The sequence below is a fragment of the Topomyia yanbarensis genome, chromosome 1 (assembly GCF_030247195.1).
Source record: "Topomyia yanbarensis strain Yona2022 chromosome 1, ASM3024719v1, whole genome shotgun sequence".
Taxonomy (NCBI): Eukaryota; Metazoa; Arthropoda; class Insecta; order Diptera; family Culicidae; genus Topomyia; species Topomyia yanbarensis.
Genome location: NC_080670.1, coordinates 129,032,760 through 129,052,897, shown reverse-complemented (window position 1 = coordinate 129,052,897; position 20,138 = coordinate 129,032,760). Strand labels below are relative to the sequence as shown.

The 20,138-nt window shown below is 38.9% G+C and overlaps 2 protein-coding genes and 1 long non-coding RNA gene across 4 annotated transcripts in view; 1 reads left to right on the top strand and 2 right to left on the bottom strand.

Annotated features, from left to right (window-relative positions):
* Nucleotides 1-20,138, bottom strand: part of LOC131686824 (cytochrome P450 315a1, mitochondrial) — a 414,542-nt gene that overhangs the window by 329,169 nt on the left and 65,235 nt on the right. The window lies entirely within an intron of this gene.
* LOC131687093 (uncharacterized) lies at nt 768-2,545 on the top strand. The gene is made up of 3 exons (XR_009305198.1): nt 768-843; nt 1,961-2,139; nt 2,331-2,545. It is a non-coding gene; the product is annotated as an uncharacterized LOC131687093 (long non-coding RNA).
* LOC131687012 (uncharacterized) lies at nt 3,281-4,137 on the bottom strand. The gene is made up of 2 exons (XM_058971073.1): nt 3,877-4,137; nt 3,281-3,792 (listed from the first exon to the last, which is right to left on the bottom strand). Exons 1-2 carry the CDS (start codon nt 4,093-4,095, stop codon nt 3,292-3,294), a joined length of 720 nt encoding a protein of 239 aa, XP_058827056.1. The 5' UTR covers nt 4,096-4,137; the 3' UTR covers nt 3,281-3,291.

Sequence of the window (20,138 nt, the reverse complement as noted above, 5' to 3'; positions counted from 1 at the left end):
AAAATACGCCGTACGCGAAACTGATTCGTTTTGACAGAATTTGTTGCCAAAACGAAAAAAAAGCTAAGATTTAAAATTCGGCGCTATTTTGATATTGTTGGTATTTGTTTAGAAGTGGCAAAGCTTTAGCCTTTCCCCTGGTCGAATTCCATGCGAAATCCCGTAATCCATTTCGTAAACTTTAAACTTGGTGTAACCGAGAATATTGATTGATGTTTGTTGCGTTGCGTTACGTTGCGTAAGCACGGTCAGTGCGGTAAAAAATCAATTTCAAATGAAAATTAATAATGAAAATGAGAAACCGATTTCTTCACAATCAATGTGCCCCAGAAAAGTCATTTGACTTTTGCCTTCGTCTTCAACTGAACTGCTTGGAGTTCATTGTCGATTGAGAAACAGTTTCATGTAGATTGCATTCATTCATCTGCTTGGTATCAATTGAAAACAAGCCTGTCACCAGTGAACCATGCACCACAGTCAAATGAGCATAAATGAATACATACAAACATGGCCACCAGCAGGGATGCCACATTGAAATATTTGTTTCAGTGAAAAATCGGTTTACCTGCTGTGATTCCCAGTTACGATGCCCAGAATAGAAAAAAATCGAAAATCGCTGTGGAATATTCAACACTGCTATGAAATATCGGAATATTTATAAAAATCTGTATTGTGACATAGAAGCTGTGATTAAAAATGATAAAATAAATCTTTGATGTTATAGCAATATCTGTAAAAGTGGCAACCCTGGCGTGAAGGTTATAAAATGTAAATATAAACAAACGTCAAAAAACATTCGCAGCATAAAATAATATTCTTTCGTCGGCCTTGTTAGTTGAACTGGTATGTACTTACGATCTAGGATAGGATCCGCCAGCTGGCTTCTTCTTATATTTTACTAATCCCTGTTGAAAACGACATACCCCCACTCGACCAATGTTGCCAAAATATTTGTTTTGTTTCGGTCGTATATTTGTTCTGATTAAAATATTCTATATTATGTACCAATTTCATGGAAAAATCAAAGATTTAGTCTTTATATCCGCATTTAAACGATCATAACGTTTTTTCCATCGGAATACAGCAAAACAAAATAATATATATTCGTTGTTGGACATTACGAAAAATATCTTCACGCCTCTTCATTTTTGTAAGTTGCTTTCTGAGTCAAGCAACCTCTGTCACAAGAATAATTTTCTCTGTTCGGATTTATTTTAAATATTCTAAAACTACTTTTCTGCAAGGTTTAATTTTTGTTTTGGAAGAATGTATAGGTTTTTACATGTGATTGTTTCGGAGAAAACAGCAGTAGAGAATACACTCTCCTATTTACACCGATGATCGATTCAGTTGAAAACTGTACAATTCAACTGTATCGATAATACCAAAGGAAGAACAAGAAGCGACTTCCGGGATAACTTTCTCCCTGTTTGCTCAGTACTTCCAATTTACTCGGTACTGGAACAAAGACAATTTTTACATGATGTTCAAAATATTTTCATACTTACGCTACACAGCCTGTTGATTTCGAAAAGAGGCATTTCCGCATTACTCCGCACACAGAACAGAATCCACGATAACCGCGCTACCGGATCTCCCGGGAATTTCAGTTCTGGATAATATGTTTGATTTCGTCTGCCAAATAATGCCTGTACTTCATAATTACAGACGGATGTTATAGAAAGAAAGCGGTATCTCGAGAAAACAAAAAAATCAACACGGTTAACAATCGTCGTTTTATGTTTGATATCACAATATGACAACACTTCCAAGCAGCCCTTTGGTACTTTTAGTTTCCAAGCCGAAGGTTTGCCTATGTCACTTTCGTCCAATCACGAGCTGGTTCAGAATTGGTTCAAAAACAGAAGACAGAGCTGGCGGATCCTATCCTAGCTTACGATAAATTCATACTAAACGAATCAAAAACATTTACGATCGTTTTTTATTTTGTTTTGTATAGCGTCTAGAGAATGGACTCTTCTCGTCGTAGCCATTTACTGCGGGAAAAACAGCCAGTTCAACTTATATTCTGAACTCGAGTGGCGATTTCAGAATGACTTTTTCCTGTGCTACGGGCGCATTAGAAGATGCGTGGAGCACCTACCTGCATCGTCAGTGGCCAGTTAATTAAGATATCAGGTATGTATTTATCGTACCGTAGTGAGAGCGGAGCCATAAACTCGGTGAGAAAAACACCTTCGATCAGTTGGTTAGCATTGTGCCTATCGAAAAGAATATTGTTATTCTCTGCGAAAGCTTGTTTTTGGTGCGCCGCACTTTTGTAATCTCAAGTGAAACAACATCGAATTCATTTTAGTTTTTTTTTTCAGTTGGTTATTTCCTGCTCAATAAAAACGAGTCATTTGTTGCATTGGTGGTGTGATGACGGATTTATACTTTCGCTCTACGCTCAGCGCTCGCTCGTTCAGAACAATAACATTGAAGAGATGTTGTTGGTGGCTCTGAAGATCTTTCCACGTGATGTCAAAATTTTAATTGTAGAAGCAGTGGAAAATATATATTTGAAAATTTGGTTGATTGCTATTTGATTTATTAGTTGCAGATCTCCTTCTTAAGTACAAAACAATCATCCACGAAGTCTATTTTTATTACGATGGATAAATGAATTATCTGCTACAGAATGTTGACGGAGCTTGACCTGCGAATCTTTTTCTGCGCCCAGAATACTACGGTGTAACCAATGTCGTGTGGCTATAATCACAAGCATAATCATGTAGGGTAGACGAACCCATATTTATCTCATTAGTCAGAATGTCACACTATTTCGAATGTAACTCGGCTTACAGTGATTGGATTGCGTTTAAATAGGTATCAGCATGCTTGCTTCGTTCTTAAGAAGCAGTAACATAAAAATTCTGGTTTTGAAAATGTAAAATACTCGCGTTTGAGCGAAGTGAAAAGTCAAGTACAACGCACCCCCATTCATCCTACCATTTGACCTAATGCGTTGAATAGAAAGAGAGCAGACAATGCTCCAACTAATGTACTCAAATGGGTGGGATGAAAATAGGAGCTAAGATGAATTAGGGCACAGTAACCCTACTTGTGCAAATGTAATAGGTGAAATGAAAGACTAACCTTTTCTAAGTAGCAAACCAATTGAGCACTAGATGACAAGAAATCAGGTCTTTGCAAGTATTGTTTGAAAATAGAAACTTTAATTGAAGTGTGGTTTAAAAATAAATTTACAAAATTGGCGTTAGGTTATTATTTATTATCACATTACATATAAAGTACATTCTTACCAAATTTAGAGCAGAAGCAAAATTTTTAGTTAACGAATGATGTGCTTGATAGTTCAGGAAGTGCATCATTCCAGTTATACAACTTAGGCATAACTTGTTCATAAACATCCCTGTTTAGCTTAATCAGGAGAATATTTTTCAGGGTATCATCACCTAGTGTGGATCGATGGGGTGAAAGAACGAGTGCTAATGCACTGAATGCTCTTTCAACCATTGACTGGGTAGCTGGCATAGACATTACCACAGCGGCAACAGCAGACAGTTCAAAGTGACTAGTTTTACGTTTAACCCAGTGGTCCCAAACGTTGTATGACGTAGGTTGGCGTTCTTCTAATTCGACAGCTTTGACCTGCTGTTGAAATGTGGAATTCGAACTGCTTGGAGCACCCAGAGTACCACCAAACATTTCAGTGATTAAATCATCTTTTTCGTCAATTTTATCACTCGTGTTGGACAGAACAGTAGATTCATTGTTGTTCTCTGCATTTAATTGTTTTATTCGTTCCCATGTTCGAACAATGAATCGCTGTAAATTACAAAATTTAACAATCAACACTGACGTCAGATCAGTTATATCATATAGTGTTTAGTATGTATGTACAATACCTACCTGTATCTGTTCCTTTTCTTCGGCGGCGAATAATGTTGAGTTTATGTACGAAAACCGAGGATCCATATATAAAGCCATTTTAAAGGCCATTGAACATTTAAGATTCGTGAGACGTCTTGTTAATGAGGTTGCCAGATCTAGGGTATACGGATTGTTTTCCACCTTCCGCACCTCGCGTATGGTCATCAACCACTCCATGTAGAAATCGTTGAGAGACATGTGAGCGTCTTGTAGGTTTTTGGTGCATATGAATACCGGTTTAAAAGCTTCAGTATATTGGTTGATGAACTCCCAACTGGATGAAATATCTGTATGAAAACATGAATCTTCTACAGAAATAAAATAGGTACTGTTTATGTTACCGGTGTAAAAAAATCATTTGTTTATTACAGCGAGCGGAAAATTTCTGATGCGTATTATTGTAATATTTCATAATTAATCTCACGTGATAGTATCATTCCGGCATGATTTTAAAGCAATCATAAATTATAGCATTATTACATTAAACTTACCGAGCTCGGGGAACTCCTGCTCCAACCGAATGAAGAAATTTTTTTGTTCATTAAAACTTGTTAGCATTTTAAAAATTCCGCCCCAACGAGTTTAACACCATACGGGTGGGTATGTTGCTTTGTGATAATCAAAGTTTGTTTTGTATTTCACATTTTTACATCGTTTGGCAATCTCCGTTACTTGTTTTACCATAGGATGACTTTTATCAATGACATCGAGAATCGCCAGCTGTAATGTGTGAACAGCGCATCTGATAAGATTCAAATTATCATGTTCCTGATCGTGAAACTCATTGGAAATTTTGTCGGCCACGTCCTCGGCAATTTTGTTAGTGAATTCTTCGTCATCTTCAGGCAACATCGTTATCATTGACTTTTCAAACTCATCTTTCAGATGTCTTACGCAGGCGAGCATGTTCACACCATTGTCGACGGTGACGGCAAATATCTGGTTCAATTTGATGCAGTATCGAGCCAACAGCTCAAGTACTTTTGATTTTAGGAAGCTAGCAGTTTGACGATCTTTAATTTCAATCATGCCTTCAAAAAACTTCGCTACAATCACCGAGAAATAATGTTAATTTAGTGAAACTCACCTAAAGTCCTTGTAACGATCTTGTCTCCAATAGCAAATTGCACTCCAATCCCGAGGACATGATGATTCAACCGAGATGCGGAGTCGATCATTAGACTTAGCAATTTTGTTTTCATTTCGATGAACATGGTTGGTCGCATTTGAGCGGCTGCTTTCTCCACATGCCCCGTAACATTACGCCGATTCAATGTTATCCCAACAGCTGCGGACAACGGGTCTAGCAACTGCCTTAAACCTTCCCACTGGAAACAAGACAGTGGGAGATGATGGTAAGCAACGAGTTGTACTGCCGAGTCAACTAATAGCTGTTTATCGACCGCCACGCACTCAAAAAAAAGTAAACGTTATGCCTATTGATTTTACACATAGATTTTTGCAATTAACGTAGGCATATAGACACTATTTGCTGGCACATAAACCTAATGTGTGTATTTACAAGAAATATTAATCTTACATTCACATTTCATAACTATTAGGCACATAAAACCCCATTCTATACCAATATGCACATATAACTTATGTGTGTGCATACATAGTTTATACAGTTGACACATAGAAGGTATGTGTGCGCGTGATAACAATAGCATTTCTTCTTCATATGAATTTTAAGCGGTTTGAAGCAAATATAATTAACGTTTGGATTTTTTTCAGTGCGGATTTCTTTGCAATATTCCGAGGTTTTTTCGTTTGAGTTGATTTCTCGCTCATCAAACCATGTTCTACCGCTAGATTTGAGTGCCTTGATCGAAAATGCCGAATGAAGTTTCCGACATCCAACTTAGACTGATTGTACGTACAGTCATTTCCATCAATCCGACAAAAAGCCCGTTCACCATCTTTTAGGATAAATTGAATTGCTTTTTCGGAAAAATATTTAACATCCACATTTTTCCTTTTTCCACTGTTCATTTTTAAACGAAAATTTCGATTGAGTCGTTCACCTGATCAAACGGGAAACTGATATTCTCAATTGACAATGTCAAATTGCGAAGTGCGCGTTAATAGCATATCAAATGAAACCTAATTCATTCCAATGAATGACACTGTGAGAGCGAAGCATAACACAAATGAATGAAATATTTCAATCTGTCAAATCAGCTAAGAGGCCGATAAATGTTGAATGAATACTGTGGTTGCCATGGCAAATTGAATTATTTTGTTTGCTCAATTTCAAACGAATGAATTGAAAATTTACTGCACTGAGCACGGTATACTTCGTAGATTGCAGACTGATGACTCTCATTTCCAGCCAGACTACTTGAGGAGCATTGTTTGGGAATAACAATTGATCCAGTCCAAGCGAGAGTTTCGCCTGAGATCCACCATTGCGGGCCACGACCATCTTTACCGTAACTTGGGATGAGAAAGGAAGTGTTGATGTGGTACTTACTTAACGGAAGGCCCCGACTCAGTGACACTCCCATAAGTACCACGGATTGGGTAGTGGGTGGGTTGTTAGTCAGGATTCGCTTCAAGCAAGCGATGCGACTGAGACTATATTTTCGTGCATGTTTGAATAGTTTATTAACTGTAGGATACGTAAATCTTCTAGGCGTTTAAACTCTGGCTAATCGTTTATCGAAATTGTTTCATCGAAAACAACTTGAACTCCGGACAGCCGGCTGTCGGGAGTGTTGTCGACAATGCAAAATGGACCGTAAACAATGAGTTTAAAAGTGGTATGGTGGAACATTCAAAAATTATGTCACGCAAAGATTACCCAATACTAACTAACTCTCTGTCATATTACCACGTTATTTTTCCCCTTGGTCTAATACGAATCAAATTATTTTAGTTTTTCCTTCATTTTGTAGTAGCACTTTTATGCAGCTACTAGCAAAAGTGGTCATGTTCTATGAAATTTACTATATACATGGCGCAATCGTGCGTAAAACGGCCGATTGCGTCAAAGCACATGACGTGCTCCCCTTCCATTTATGTCACAATTATTCATATCTCTTCCCCCTAATAGCGTGGCAGAATTTATAAATGGTCCTTATTGGTATAATCACAAGCATATTGTGATCCTGTAACTTGAAATTTTCCACCTCGTTCGAGTTAAACGTTCCGATATTACAATGAAGACTCGAAACAAAAAAAATACAAATGTTGCGTTCCTAAACGATATTAACAGCATGCACGAATCAAACACCCCCCGTTTCCAAATAGTACGTACTTATTCTTAGCTCAGTATAATTGACTGATAAGTTAATGGACTAAAAGTAAAGCATTAGATATGACAATAAAAAATTTGTTCCTCGTGCTGAAATGATTGCCGCAAATTGGTAATTGGATTTGAATTGATCTTGCGAATTGTCAATTCTCCACCCTCATACATAATACTAAAGTCATTCACTCAGACAAGACCATACGTGTTTCCCACCCGCATTAAAGACCCAGTGGATTCGTTTCCTAGTTGGTCAAATAAACACTAAACAAACAAATAAATTAGTTTGTTCAGTCGAAAGAAATGTCAGCTCGATTGGCATCAACCGGCGGATGCGTGTTCCCTTACAGTGCCATCAAATGAAAGTACATTTAAAATTACATACGACAAAATATGTGCAATTCAGAATATAACAAAATGAAGATTGCTTAATTATTTGCATTTAAAAAAGATCGGAAAAAATTAGTTGCATAACCAAGGTCGTTCATTTTCAAAGATAGCACTGCTGATGAATCACTGTATAAAAATTGGTGATAAGGGACGCGGACGAAAATAGCTGACCACCGCCCCGAGAATATTGATTGGTGTTTGTTTTGATTTAATTACAATTTGCATATTATGCTCTAAATGAGGTCAAAAAAGTTATAAATCCAAAAAGCGAAATATGTGATTCATTTAGAGATAAATAAAATTCGAAAATGCACTCAAATATCATCTGCCAATTTCGCTTTTTCTTGTAGAATAAATCAACACTTTTAATTCCAATGAAATAATGGAAACGAGCTGCTGTGATTACCATATCAGCGTTGCTCGTTCTACAAGACCATTAAACCAGACGGCAAATATCCGATGTTGTACGGATGAGCCTACCATTCTCAAAAATATATGGGGGTCAACAATAGCAATTTTGGAGCAGATATCAATAGTGTCGTTACAATATGCAAAAAACAGTAAACGCACCAGCATATAACATCCAGAGCTGTTGTTGCTGGTTATTCTCACCTGATACCATGATAGCGGGGACGTTTTTTAGCTTTCCGCTTCGTATAACAATTTCGACCTGGCAGATTAATTGTCAGGAACAGGCGTTGTATTTCTCTCCAATTCACGCTAGAAGAGGCTTATCCGATGTCCAACTTTTTCCGATATAAGATGAGTCGCAAAATTCTCCGTCTCCACAAATAGTGTGAGAACACGCAAAATAATTGTCCATGTTTGATACAACAAATTATTTCTTTATTTTTAATCTAAAAATTTTGTGTTCAATCAAGAAATTTATTGAACCAAATTACATTTTTGGGTTAGAATAACCAAAATATCTATTGAATCAATCTTGCAAGTTTTATTACCTGTGATCTTCGAGTGTCAACAAAATTATTATTTATTTCACAAAAAAATAGTGATTGAAGCAAACTCTGCTACTGATTGATTCAAAAAGACTAATTGCATAATTTCAACAAACCTTGATGTATTTGTGTAAATCTCATCGGGAATCACCCAACAAGCAATCCTTACTGATTTAACTGCAAGCACAACTTACCTCCAAGAGAGTCAGCAATCAAATAGGCCTTGTCAGTGGGAGCGCGCTTCCACGAGACACTCTACATCTATAGACTGGCGATTACCTGCCCCGTGCGTTACCAGAGCGTTACGCGAATAATCGTAGTATTATTATATGCTGGCGGCAACCCTCACATCTCCCTCCTCCTCTCATAAAAGCGAGCAAAGTGATAACAAACTGTATGAATAAAAAAATAGATTTGTCTTTTATCACCGTTTATTAACTAAAAATTTATATAAAAAAAAATTCATTTATGAACATCCATCCTTAACAAATCGTATATAGTCCGACAAATGTGATGGTATCCTTTTCGCTCTTGATGGTCGCAGTAGTAGGTCTGGTTCGGGTATCATTGCAGGATCATTTTGTTCGGTTACAGCCGGTTCATCTCTCCGCCATTCTTGTACTTTTTTTGTCTGAGTCACATGGCGTTTTAATGTTCGGCCTTCGCTGTCACTAAGAACCAAGCTACCATTCCTCTCCTCCACTACAGTATAACGCTTGTCATCAAATCTGGGCTCGTCTTTTGCCTTCGTTTGCCGCTCAACAACTACAGTATCACCTGGCAAGACTACACATCGCTTTGCTCCTCGTCTGGCATCTTCTCGAGCTTTCCCTTTCAATTTCTCATCTCGGTCTCTTGTGTTCAATAAATTCTCATCACAGTTCGATTTACCTGGATTCAGTAAAGGTAGTCCACGCCTAATTTTCCGGCCTAACATTACTTCCTCTGGGGGAATTTTAGTAACTGTATGTGCCGCCGCGTTATGCGCATGTACCGCTGCTTGTAGCTCCTGCAAATAGTTGCTCCCGTTCATCGACGCGGTAGTCATAGCTTTATTGACAACTTTCATGAAGCTCTCAGCCAACCCGTTCTGTTGCGGAAAAAAGGGTGTCGAGAAAATCGTCTGGATGCCACGATCTGCGCAATACTGCTTGTATTCGTCACCGTTGAAGGGAGGTCCGTTGTCGGTCTTTATTGCTCCAGGAAAACCTTCCTTGTCAAAAACTTCATCTAAAACTTTCCGGGTGTTGTCGAAACTAGTCGATCTAACAGGGCGGGCTATCGCATATCTTGACCTGAAATCTATTATCACTAGGATTGAAACTCCCCCGAATTTCACATATGGTCCGTTAAAATCCATTGCGATGGTTTCCCAAACGGTTTTAGGAGCAAATGTTCGTTCCATTGGAGTCGGTCTCTCTGGTATTCCATTTAATGCACATGTAACGCATGATTTCACCCATTTTTCAGCATCACCAGCCATACCTGGCCACCAAACGCGCTCCCGAAGTATGCTTTTGAATTTTGCTGTTAACGGATGACCAGAATGTGCAATCTGCAGGGTTTTTTGGCGGAGATCTTCCGGAATGATTGCGCATCCGTTTTTTACTATGATGCCGTTGCGTGTATACAGCTCATCTGATATTACTTGAAATTTGTGCAAACTTTTAGACCATATTCCAGTTCTTAACGCATCTGCTAACGAAATTAGTGTGGCATCATTCGCCGTAGATTTTCTAATTTCGTCATCCGTTAAAAACATAACTGTGTTCGCCTCTAAGCGTGCAATTTCCCAAGGACTAGATTCTTCGTCAAAGGGATCGTTGCATCCGTCACTCAGACGTGAAGAAGGGTCGGCTATATTATCACGACCTCGGACAAATTCTACATCGTAGCTATATGGGGTGAGCCTAAAGGCCCATCCGTCGGCTCTTGTCAAGGCTCGCTTCGACTTTTCTCGCGCACGATTGAGGATAAAGGCTACTCCTGAGGCGTCTGTTCGTAACGTAAAGTGCCTTCCCAGTAGGAAGTATGCAAAGTGCTCTACTGCCCAAACCGCACTTAAGGCCAGCGATGCCAGATTCTCGCGACATTAAATCCGTAGATTTGCTCTGCACTCAACAAAGAAACAAAAGTATTCCAAATTAGGTTTTACACCAACCGGCATAACCCCACAAAATGATGAACTTCGTTTGACAATTCTCGGTGGTTTGTTTACATAGGAGTTACGTGAGTTCGAATGTGACAGATGAGCACCCGTTACACTCGAACTCACGCAACTGACAAAGTAAACAAACCACCGAGAACTGTAAAACGTGAACTTCATTCAGCAAGAGTTCATTCGTGTCGTCATCTTGCAGAACTCAATAGTGTTTTTCACCCTATTTAGGGATTGTGTGCCCAAATTCAATTCCAAGTTAAAGTTGTATTCATAAATGAATTGATATTTAGTACTCTACATATGCTTCTTACTAGTAGGCAGCATTTTCAATACACAACAGCAGTAAAAAGCATTTTAAAATAACAGTCCAACCGACTTATTCAAGACGCACTGTTAAGGCCTATTTGTAACCTAAAAATTAGCAATGCGGAAAAATTTCTTAAAATTATATTACACAATGGATGAAAAGTATTTTTTAGTCCACATTGTACTTGTAAAGCTCCAAATTTTATATGACAATATCTATAGAATTGTTCAGTCTAGTCGAGGGTTCTAACGTCGCTCATGTTGTTCGTTCAGGAACCATTCTTGTTAGTTCTACAGTAAGAATACAAGTTTTCAAAATATTTTTATGCCAGTAATTGTGAGATATCGTGATATTAGTTCCGTTCCTTTGCACAACAAATCCGTATCGCACCTTCGAGCGTTATATGGAACAACAAATTTTAAATCCCATCGCTTGGTTTCAACCTATTTAATGTGAGATATCTCTCTGGTTATTCTTTTTTAACCAGCGTTATCTGCCCTTTTCGTTTCGTTTCACTTAATCGTACGCTGCCTGGAAATTCACAATCGGATGGTGAGTCCGCTTGTCGTATTTTCGAAATTTGTCCAAGATATATCGCAGAGTAAACGTCTGGTCCGTCGTAAATCGTCTGTGTTGGTATTCACCCGATTCAGCCAACGGGCGCAGTCTTTTAAACAGAACAGGGCATTCATAGGCGATATTGAGGATCATGCAGTGGATTGCTTCGTCCTGCTTGTCACTCCCGACTTTTAGATGTTCGAACGTTATTGCCATCTGGCCACTTATTCTTAATACTTATTGGTGATTGTGCTATCCCAAATTTTTGTTATATTGTTCGTTTATATGACGCTATTCAATGCGGAGCCATTGCCTTTTATATATTTACAACAAATAAAGATAAAGATTTTTTCAATAGGCTAGTAGTATTTCCCTCGCGCGCAATTAACTATTGCGCACGGAGCTTTTTTGTGGGGGGCATTTGTAGCAATGCCTGACGGTCATTCAGTCTGCTTCTTTGATCGTCACTTCGTCCATGCTAACAACGCAGCAGTTGCTTAGAATTTAACGGTCGGTTGGCTTTGTATGCTTCTTCGATTTGCTGACTACGGTCGTGAAACCTTCCGAAATGTCCCACATTAAATTGCACCACGGAAAAACGCTGTAAAAAATTACCAAGGTTGTCCCATTCTTTTCAAACTTTCAAACAATGCAATATAATCCATTAGTAAGTTTTTGGCATATTTATTTTATTCAACTACAACACCACAATCTTACGCTCGCACATTACGCTTAGCTCCCCTCATTAGTTTCTGTACAACATCTAGCTTCAGCTTCTCCTGTACGGAAACCCATTTTTTCTTCATGTCTTCCTCAGATTTGACCTCCTTGGGATGCTTCCGTAGTGCCTGCTGTATTTTTCGATGTACCTTAGTTCCGGTTCATTTCCTTGGGACCGAAAGTAGCCCCGTTGCCTTCGTACCATTCCAGAACAACATATGAATAGTGGCACGAAGCTAGATCCGGCCAGAAGATCGTAGGACCCTCGGGTTATTTCAACAGAGGACGCTTCTGAAGACACTCCTCGAGATAGATCTCCCCGTTTACAGTCTCGGTAGTCAGGAAAGGCTTACTCCGTTTCTATTCTATTCTATTCTAACCCTTACACAGCCAGTATTGAAAAGCATCCTGGAAAACACTGCAGTTATTCTGTAGTGTTTTTCTTGTCAATATTAATATTTGAAGCATATTTTCATATATCGCAAATATTAAAACGGCCAGGCCTACTGTGCAAAGTTGGGATTGAAGATGTTTCAAAATTAGACGACAATTAAATTATTCATTTAATGAATAAGTTAATCAACGAATTTTTTGAATCTTAAAGCAGGAAGAAACTAGGACAACCGTACCAACCGTTTCAGTTTAAAGGGGATATAATAAATCGTTGGGAGTGACTTGGCTAAGAAGGTTAATGTCACTCCTTTGGTCCTTTGGGATGCACAGTGGGACGAGTCCGGACTTAAGTCCATATATGAAGGTTATGCGATATTCTCACTAGTATTTTCCTCGTATCAGCTGAGCCATCAGAGACATTTTCGCGAGATGTTAGGCGATTTGAATGTAAAATGAATTTTTGACAGCTTTTTGAAGGGCATAACTCAAGTGTTTTTTGCAATATTTGACCATCGATCTACATAGGGTTATACTCGTTTTTCAAAGAAACGGTTGATTGTATGCATTGCATTACTTCACCAAAATTATCCGTGTGTTAAAATTACATTGTAAAATCGCCAAAAATAAGTCACTAGTTGGTATAGTTAGTGTTTGGATAACTGTTTTTCATGAATTTCTATTGAATTCGAACTTCTAATGCGATATCAACAACAACGCCCGCGAATGTCCGCAATCACACTATACTCATTCGAAAGCTTTTAATTTTCTCTTTAAAATGAGCCTGTGCTAGTTTTGCGAAAACTTGCGATAAGCAGTCAAAATTTAAAAAAACTGTGAATGGAGACGCATGGTTATTACTGATATTGAATTTGAATAATTACTTTTAGCTAGCATAATGGCACGTATACATGCACAACTTTCAAATAGTATTGAGAGCATGATCTACAAGGGTTTTACTAGTGAACAAGAGTAAGGAGCGGAGTGGAAGCATGGTTGTTAGATGGTAAAGCTATTAAGATTTTTTTTAAATCAGTAAATATTTTCAATCATCTGAAATATGTCATAAAATGTTTTTGGAATTATTTCTTGCTAACTTACGCAATAACTGTCAAATTTAGTGAACACAGCTCTAGTCATTTGGTGAGACTATTTTGATTCGAATTTGCATAGCACTGATATAGCTTAAGGTTATGCAACATTATCCAAATAAAATTAGACCATTTTTAAATGTACCATATACGCGGAAAAGGGTTTTGGACTTATTTTTATTTAAGATAAAAAATAAGCAACCTAAGTAACTTAAAACACACCGTATAAAATCGTTAACCATATTGTTGATTAGTGAATGTAATTAAACATTCCGCTAAGACGCTCAAAATGTTTGTTATGAAAATGAAAGAAAATTTAGTTTCCATATCAAGTAACTTACTAATGAATTAAACGTTTCAATATTAGTCAAGCACATCTTATTTGATCTGCACAAACAAAAAAGTCATTTCTAAAGCCCCATAATGAGATGACAATCAATTCGTTTCAATATGGAAAACAAATTCCAAAATTACTATTGAAAAAATCTTTATAAAAGACAAAATACTTACTTTTGAGCCACTCTAATAAGTAGTTTTAAGTTAATTTCTATTTTTATAACCAAAAAAGGAATTCAGTGCACAAAAATTTCTTTAAATGTTTTTTGAATTTTTACAATAAAATAATTATTTTTGAGCCACCCTAATGCATAATGATTTTTTTTACAAGTGTTAATATCAAAGCCGATTTAGCACACGAAAAATGATATACACAAATCTTAAGAACGATTTCGTAAAAAAAAAATTTTGGGGCACCCTAATGAATAGTAAATGTTTATTTTTTAAATGTTTTAATATCAAAAACGAATTCAGCGAACCAAAATTACATAAAACATCTTGTTTGAACCGATACGGAAAAGTTTGGACTTAAGACCACCTTTTGTTCTAAGTCGTGCCACTGTGGGATGGGACAGAGGTATTTACACCTTGCCCTGGCTAATAAGCCTTGGTTGAAGCGCCTTTACTCGCTCTTAATTCGCGGCCGAGAAATCCGGATGTTTTTTCGAACTATTCTGGCTGCTTCTGAAAACTGGAAAATCTGACCAGCAACAATCGTACTTTCTCTTATTCTTATTCTAAGGGATTACCACGAAACAAGCGAAAAAACGACTGTCGCCGGTCGGACCCTCCAGCCCTCAACTGCAACAATAATACTAACGAACCAACCAACGAATTTCAAAAATAATCTTTTAGAAAATGGGAAATAAATCTGACTCACGTGTAATAAGATCATCCAGAATGCTGTCATCTATATCTTTCGTGATGGCGGCCTTGACTCCCACACACAGAATATTCACGATTTTCTGGATTCCAACTGTAGTTGTTGTTACATTCAATCGAGCCCAGGAGATCCCTTATTGAGCCAGCCATCGCTTCAAACATTTTTTGAATGTTGAACACTCCGGAGTGAACGGCTTTGTCGGGTTCAACGAAACCTACAGCCAGGAGGTCACCGGAATGAATCAGTTCTGGGTTTGTCAACTTTGAGGGGATTTCCTTAGGTAGGGCCGCTTGCGGATGGATACCTGTGGTCGTATCTCCTCGAACTCAGTCCGCTTGGGCACGAACTTCTATATGCAAAATTGTTCTCTTTATCAGCTGAGTTGTTGAAAAGCAGCGAACGGAAAACTTTATTTTCTCAAAAACGTGTCAGGAGCGAAAAAAACACCTTCGTCGTCAGAGATTGCTGCGATCGATCTTTCAATGTAAACTGATAGGATATCGTATTCAACAAAATTATAATTGTGAGTTGTGTTACGAACGAGGTTAATTTCTCAGGAAAGGCTTACTCCGTTTGCCACAAAAGCAAATCGCTTGACAAATCATGTATTTATTGGCAAACTTTGAAAGTTTCTGCTTCCTTACTTAATCCGGAACATCAAATTTGCTCTGAGTGGTGAAGAATAGTTGCCCCGGAAGCTACAGAATGTCCGCCTTGACGCAAGTCTTATCCATGATGAGATAATGAGGCTTCGTCAGCATCTGGGTGTACAGTTTTCACGTTCATGACTTTCCCACCAAATTTTTCCGTTCGTCACGATTTGGAGCCTTCTGCACTTTGTACTTTGTTTCTCCCAGCCTTTGGCTCTCTGAACCAAAGACTTGGACAGATTCAACTTTTTACGCACACCCTGACCGAAGCATTGGATTACGCTTAAACTTTTTCACTACACGCTTGTGATCCTGACCACTAATAGAACATCCATTCTGCCTGCATTTCTCCTTCCATTAGATGCTCACAGTTTAGTAGTACCTTTTAATCATACGACTCACGGTTGATTGCACGATTCCCAATTGTTTTCCGATGTCCCGATGGGTGTCGCAAAATGAATTCGCGACGTTGCTTTTCGTTCCAATTTTCGAAACACTGACAGCTAAAGACGCTGAATTACTGAATAAAGCCTCGCCATCTTATCCCAACTAAATGACACTGATAGGTTTCGTGCTCGATCGGAATGACACTGACAGATAAATGGTAAACAAACGATTGACGTGACGAGTCTTTATCCAGTGGGATTCAACGTCGTTCTGACAGCGATAAAAACACAATGTAATAAATACTTTCTAAACTACTTCTTCCCAAATTTTCAAGAGAAAACATCCCGATGTGTTGTGTTGTGTTGTGCAGCGTTTTTTTCATGATGCAATTTGATGAATCTTTATCTACCATTTGCATCTTGTTTGGCGGTGCTATTTGTTGCTATAAAAGTACTGGATGTAATCGTTGATGATTCAATATAAGATTCTGGTTTAGCTGTCGTTGCTGGTTGGACCACTGCTTGCGTTTTCGCTTTCGGCGTTGAAGTCGAGATTTTTTTTTTTGGTTATGGCAAAATTCAATGTATGCCCGCCGCGCTGGAGGGAATATTGCAGTTGTTTGCCTCGTCCTTAGTTCGTTTGAGGCAGCGCGTTCATTCAGTTATTTTCGATTCAAATTCAACTTCATAGATTACACAATTCACTTTTTCTCGAAAATGTAACAGATGCCACCTTCTGCTTTTAATTTCAAAGAGCTCATATAAAACACATGAATGTTTAGGTGGGTGAATGCATTAATATTGCCTCCGAGCTGAAGGCTTTAGACTCTGCTTTAAACTTCAGTCAAGATGCAGATTAAAGAATGAATAAGGCGTTGAAACTGAATCCTGGTTGCGGTTAATGCAGCAGAAATGGGGAACAAAAGAGAGATTTTATACCACTGTTTGCCTTAGTTGTTCGTAGAATTGAAACGTAACAGTTTGTTGGTTATATGTGCCAGTTGGTTACATTTTCCAGGGTCACGAAGAAAGGAATGGAGTGTTCTATCCGCATTCTCACAACCCGGACAGCGTAGGAAATGGGGAACAAATTCCTGAACACGTCTTTATCGGCAACAACTTCGTCGTCTTGCGACATGAATTTACGGATAACGCCATCAGGAGACAAATCATGTAGTCTTCCGTCGATTGCACCGCCCTCCTTGTGGACGGGGACCTTAATCTTAACTTAATCCTGTTCATAAAGATGTGTCATGCTGTTACTGTAGATAAATTGATCTAGTGAGGTACGAGGTATGCATACCAGAGCCAAATTTCGAACATGTTGAAGCTGAATGAGATTAACGTTATATCTGGCAATACACATATTCCCTTTTAACGTGGCGTTGGTTGCTGTACAGATTTAGATAACTCTAATTGCTTTAGTAATAAAAGTTTTTCCTTCTCGTGTTGTTGATCGCTTTCACGTGTCATTCATGGCAAAGCTTTCCTCATTTTTGTTGTACCCTCATTCGTACGATGTAGACGATCATATCGCTCCTTTTTGACGTATAACCGCTTTGAGCATTCGCTTTCTAGTTTCGTCAAGTACATATCCCACATACCACCAGAACATGGTCAGAGGCGACGTTTGTTTCTCAGAAGGTCCTGACATCAATGACATCGGAGAAATACCCAGCTGATTTTGGATCGCGTTTTTCCATTCGGGATTTCCAGTTGTGCTTCTTAATAGCATTTCGTCTTAAAAATTGCTACAGATATTCATATTTACATCGGGCCGCGCCGAGGTTGGTCAACCAATATTTCCAACTATCAAAGACAACTGTCACGATACTCAGTGTCCTCTTCGCTTTTACCTGAACCAGCGCCAATCGATCGACAAATCAGCTGTCAGGCTACGAAATAAAACAGTAATCAGGATCCAAGATATCGATTCAGATAGGAGAAAACGTTGATTGAATTCTATGAAATAAACAATTTATCATTTACAGATGAGACTATATATTAAATTCTATTCAATACGACTTTTACTGGATTTATTGATTTGAACTACATATAATTTTAGCGACTCATTATCGCCGAAATGCGGTATAACTTTTGGAAGGCGTTTTATAAAGCAGGGTCCATATTCTCGAGTTGAATTTTTGATCGCTGGTATTTATTATCGCACAACGTGGTTTTGCGGATTCTCCATTTTGTTAAGATGATTTTCCAATAGAAAAAATAACTGTCGATAATTGGCAACCTTCTTCAAAAGTACACTGAGATAAATCCGTAGATTTCCGTAGAAAAAATTGCATTTCCGTAGATTTTATCTACGGATCCGTAGATCCGTAGAAAACCTCCAAATCCGTAGATCTACGGAGATTTCCGTAGATCTGACATCGCTGCTTAAGGCCTCGCGTTGATTCTGGGCATACCTCTTCTCCGTCGTCGTTAGTGTTTTAGAGGCAAAACTAATTATACGGGGCGGTTTATTAGCAGCTTTTTGAACTAATACTGCTCCCAGAGCATTGGGAGAAGCGTCGGTGTACAGTATAGTTCTGTCACGATCCGAAAAATAGCCCAGGGAAACTGTGGAATGGACAATACGATCCTTCACAAGTTGAAACGCACTTTCTTGCTTTGCTTCCCAATTCCATGTCTTGGTAGTTGCAACAGCCCACAAAGGGGCAGTGATGTCCGCGAAATTTTTAATGTAAGGGCTCACGAACGAAGCCAACCCTAAAAAACTCCTGAGTTCAGATGCAGTCGACGGCGGACGGAAATTCCTAATATCTTGAATTTTCGCTGCATCGATGTGGAATCCTTTTCCATCTAGATCGTGTCCTATAAATCGCGTACTCGTTTTATCGAATTCGCATTTCGATAAGTTGAGGGTTAAGTTGTTTTCTCTTAATATACGCAAGACGCTGGCCACGGTTACTCGTAATTCTTCCACAGTTTCAGCGAACAGAAGAATATCATCGATGTAAATGATTTTATTCTCTATTCCTTCCAGAATGCGCGACATTTCCTTCTGAAAAATTCCGGGTGCGCAGTTTACCCCAAACATGAGGCGGGTGAAGCGGAACATGCCATTCTCGGCCGAGAAAGTCGTCATATCACGAGACTCTCTTCTCAACTCGAGATGATAATACGCATTTGACAAGTCAAGTTTTGTAAAGAACTTAGCTCCGTGCAGCTTGACTTTCATCTCGTCAATGAGGGGTAACCGACAATACTCGGGCTTGATAACCCGATTCGGCGCACGCATGTTCACCACCAAACGAAAATCATCTTTCCCCTTGGCCACCGCGGACATTCCACTAATCCATCCTGGAGCCGATGTGACCCTCTCTATGATCCCACGAGCCTCCATTTCTTGTAGCCTACGCCTGGCACCGTTACGATAGGCTGCGGGTACATTATAGTACGCATTTCTTTCAGGAGGAACTGTCTTGTCAATGTTGAACTTTACCTTCACTCCTGGCATTGTAGGAAATATTCTCGTTTGGCTTAGCGTTTCGCAATTGTCGATAGACCCTCCCACCTTTAGCAATCCCATGTCACTGGATGTCGATCGTCCTAACAACGAGCGGCGTCCATCCTGCACCACCAGGAAATCTGCTGTTATCGTAGGTTTACCAAGATGAGCTACCTGGACTTCCGCTCTGAAAGCGCATTCGATCGCTATTGGCTTATTAGTGGCGTATGCGCGTAGTTCTTTATGATCCATATCTAACATCTCAAGTTTCGCAATGCGTGATTTGTATTGCTGTTTGAGCAGAAGCCAGTCATTACCCCCAACGATGTTGACATCCGCCCCTGAATCTATCAGAAATTTTATTGGACTCGATGCACCCAAGCGACAATCAATCAGCACGTCTTCGAGCGAAAGGGCGTTTACTTGCTAAAATGAAAGAAATGCATTTGTCAATAAACATGTTTTTATTACTGTTTTTAGTTCGTTAATAACAACTCTAACAGGTTATTGTTTTACCTGTTCCGCCGCATCTGTTTTTATCTCATCATATCGGTCACGACTATTTCGAACAGCATTTATGCGATTCCTCCGACATGCAGCAGCAAAGTGACCGCGTTGACCACATGTGTTGCAGTTTCTCCTCAATGCCGGACAAGGCTCGCATGTATGTGCAGGAAAATTGCACCTGGAGCAA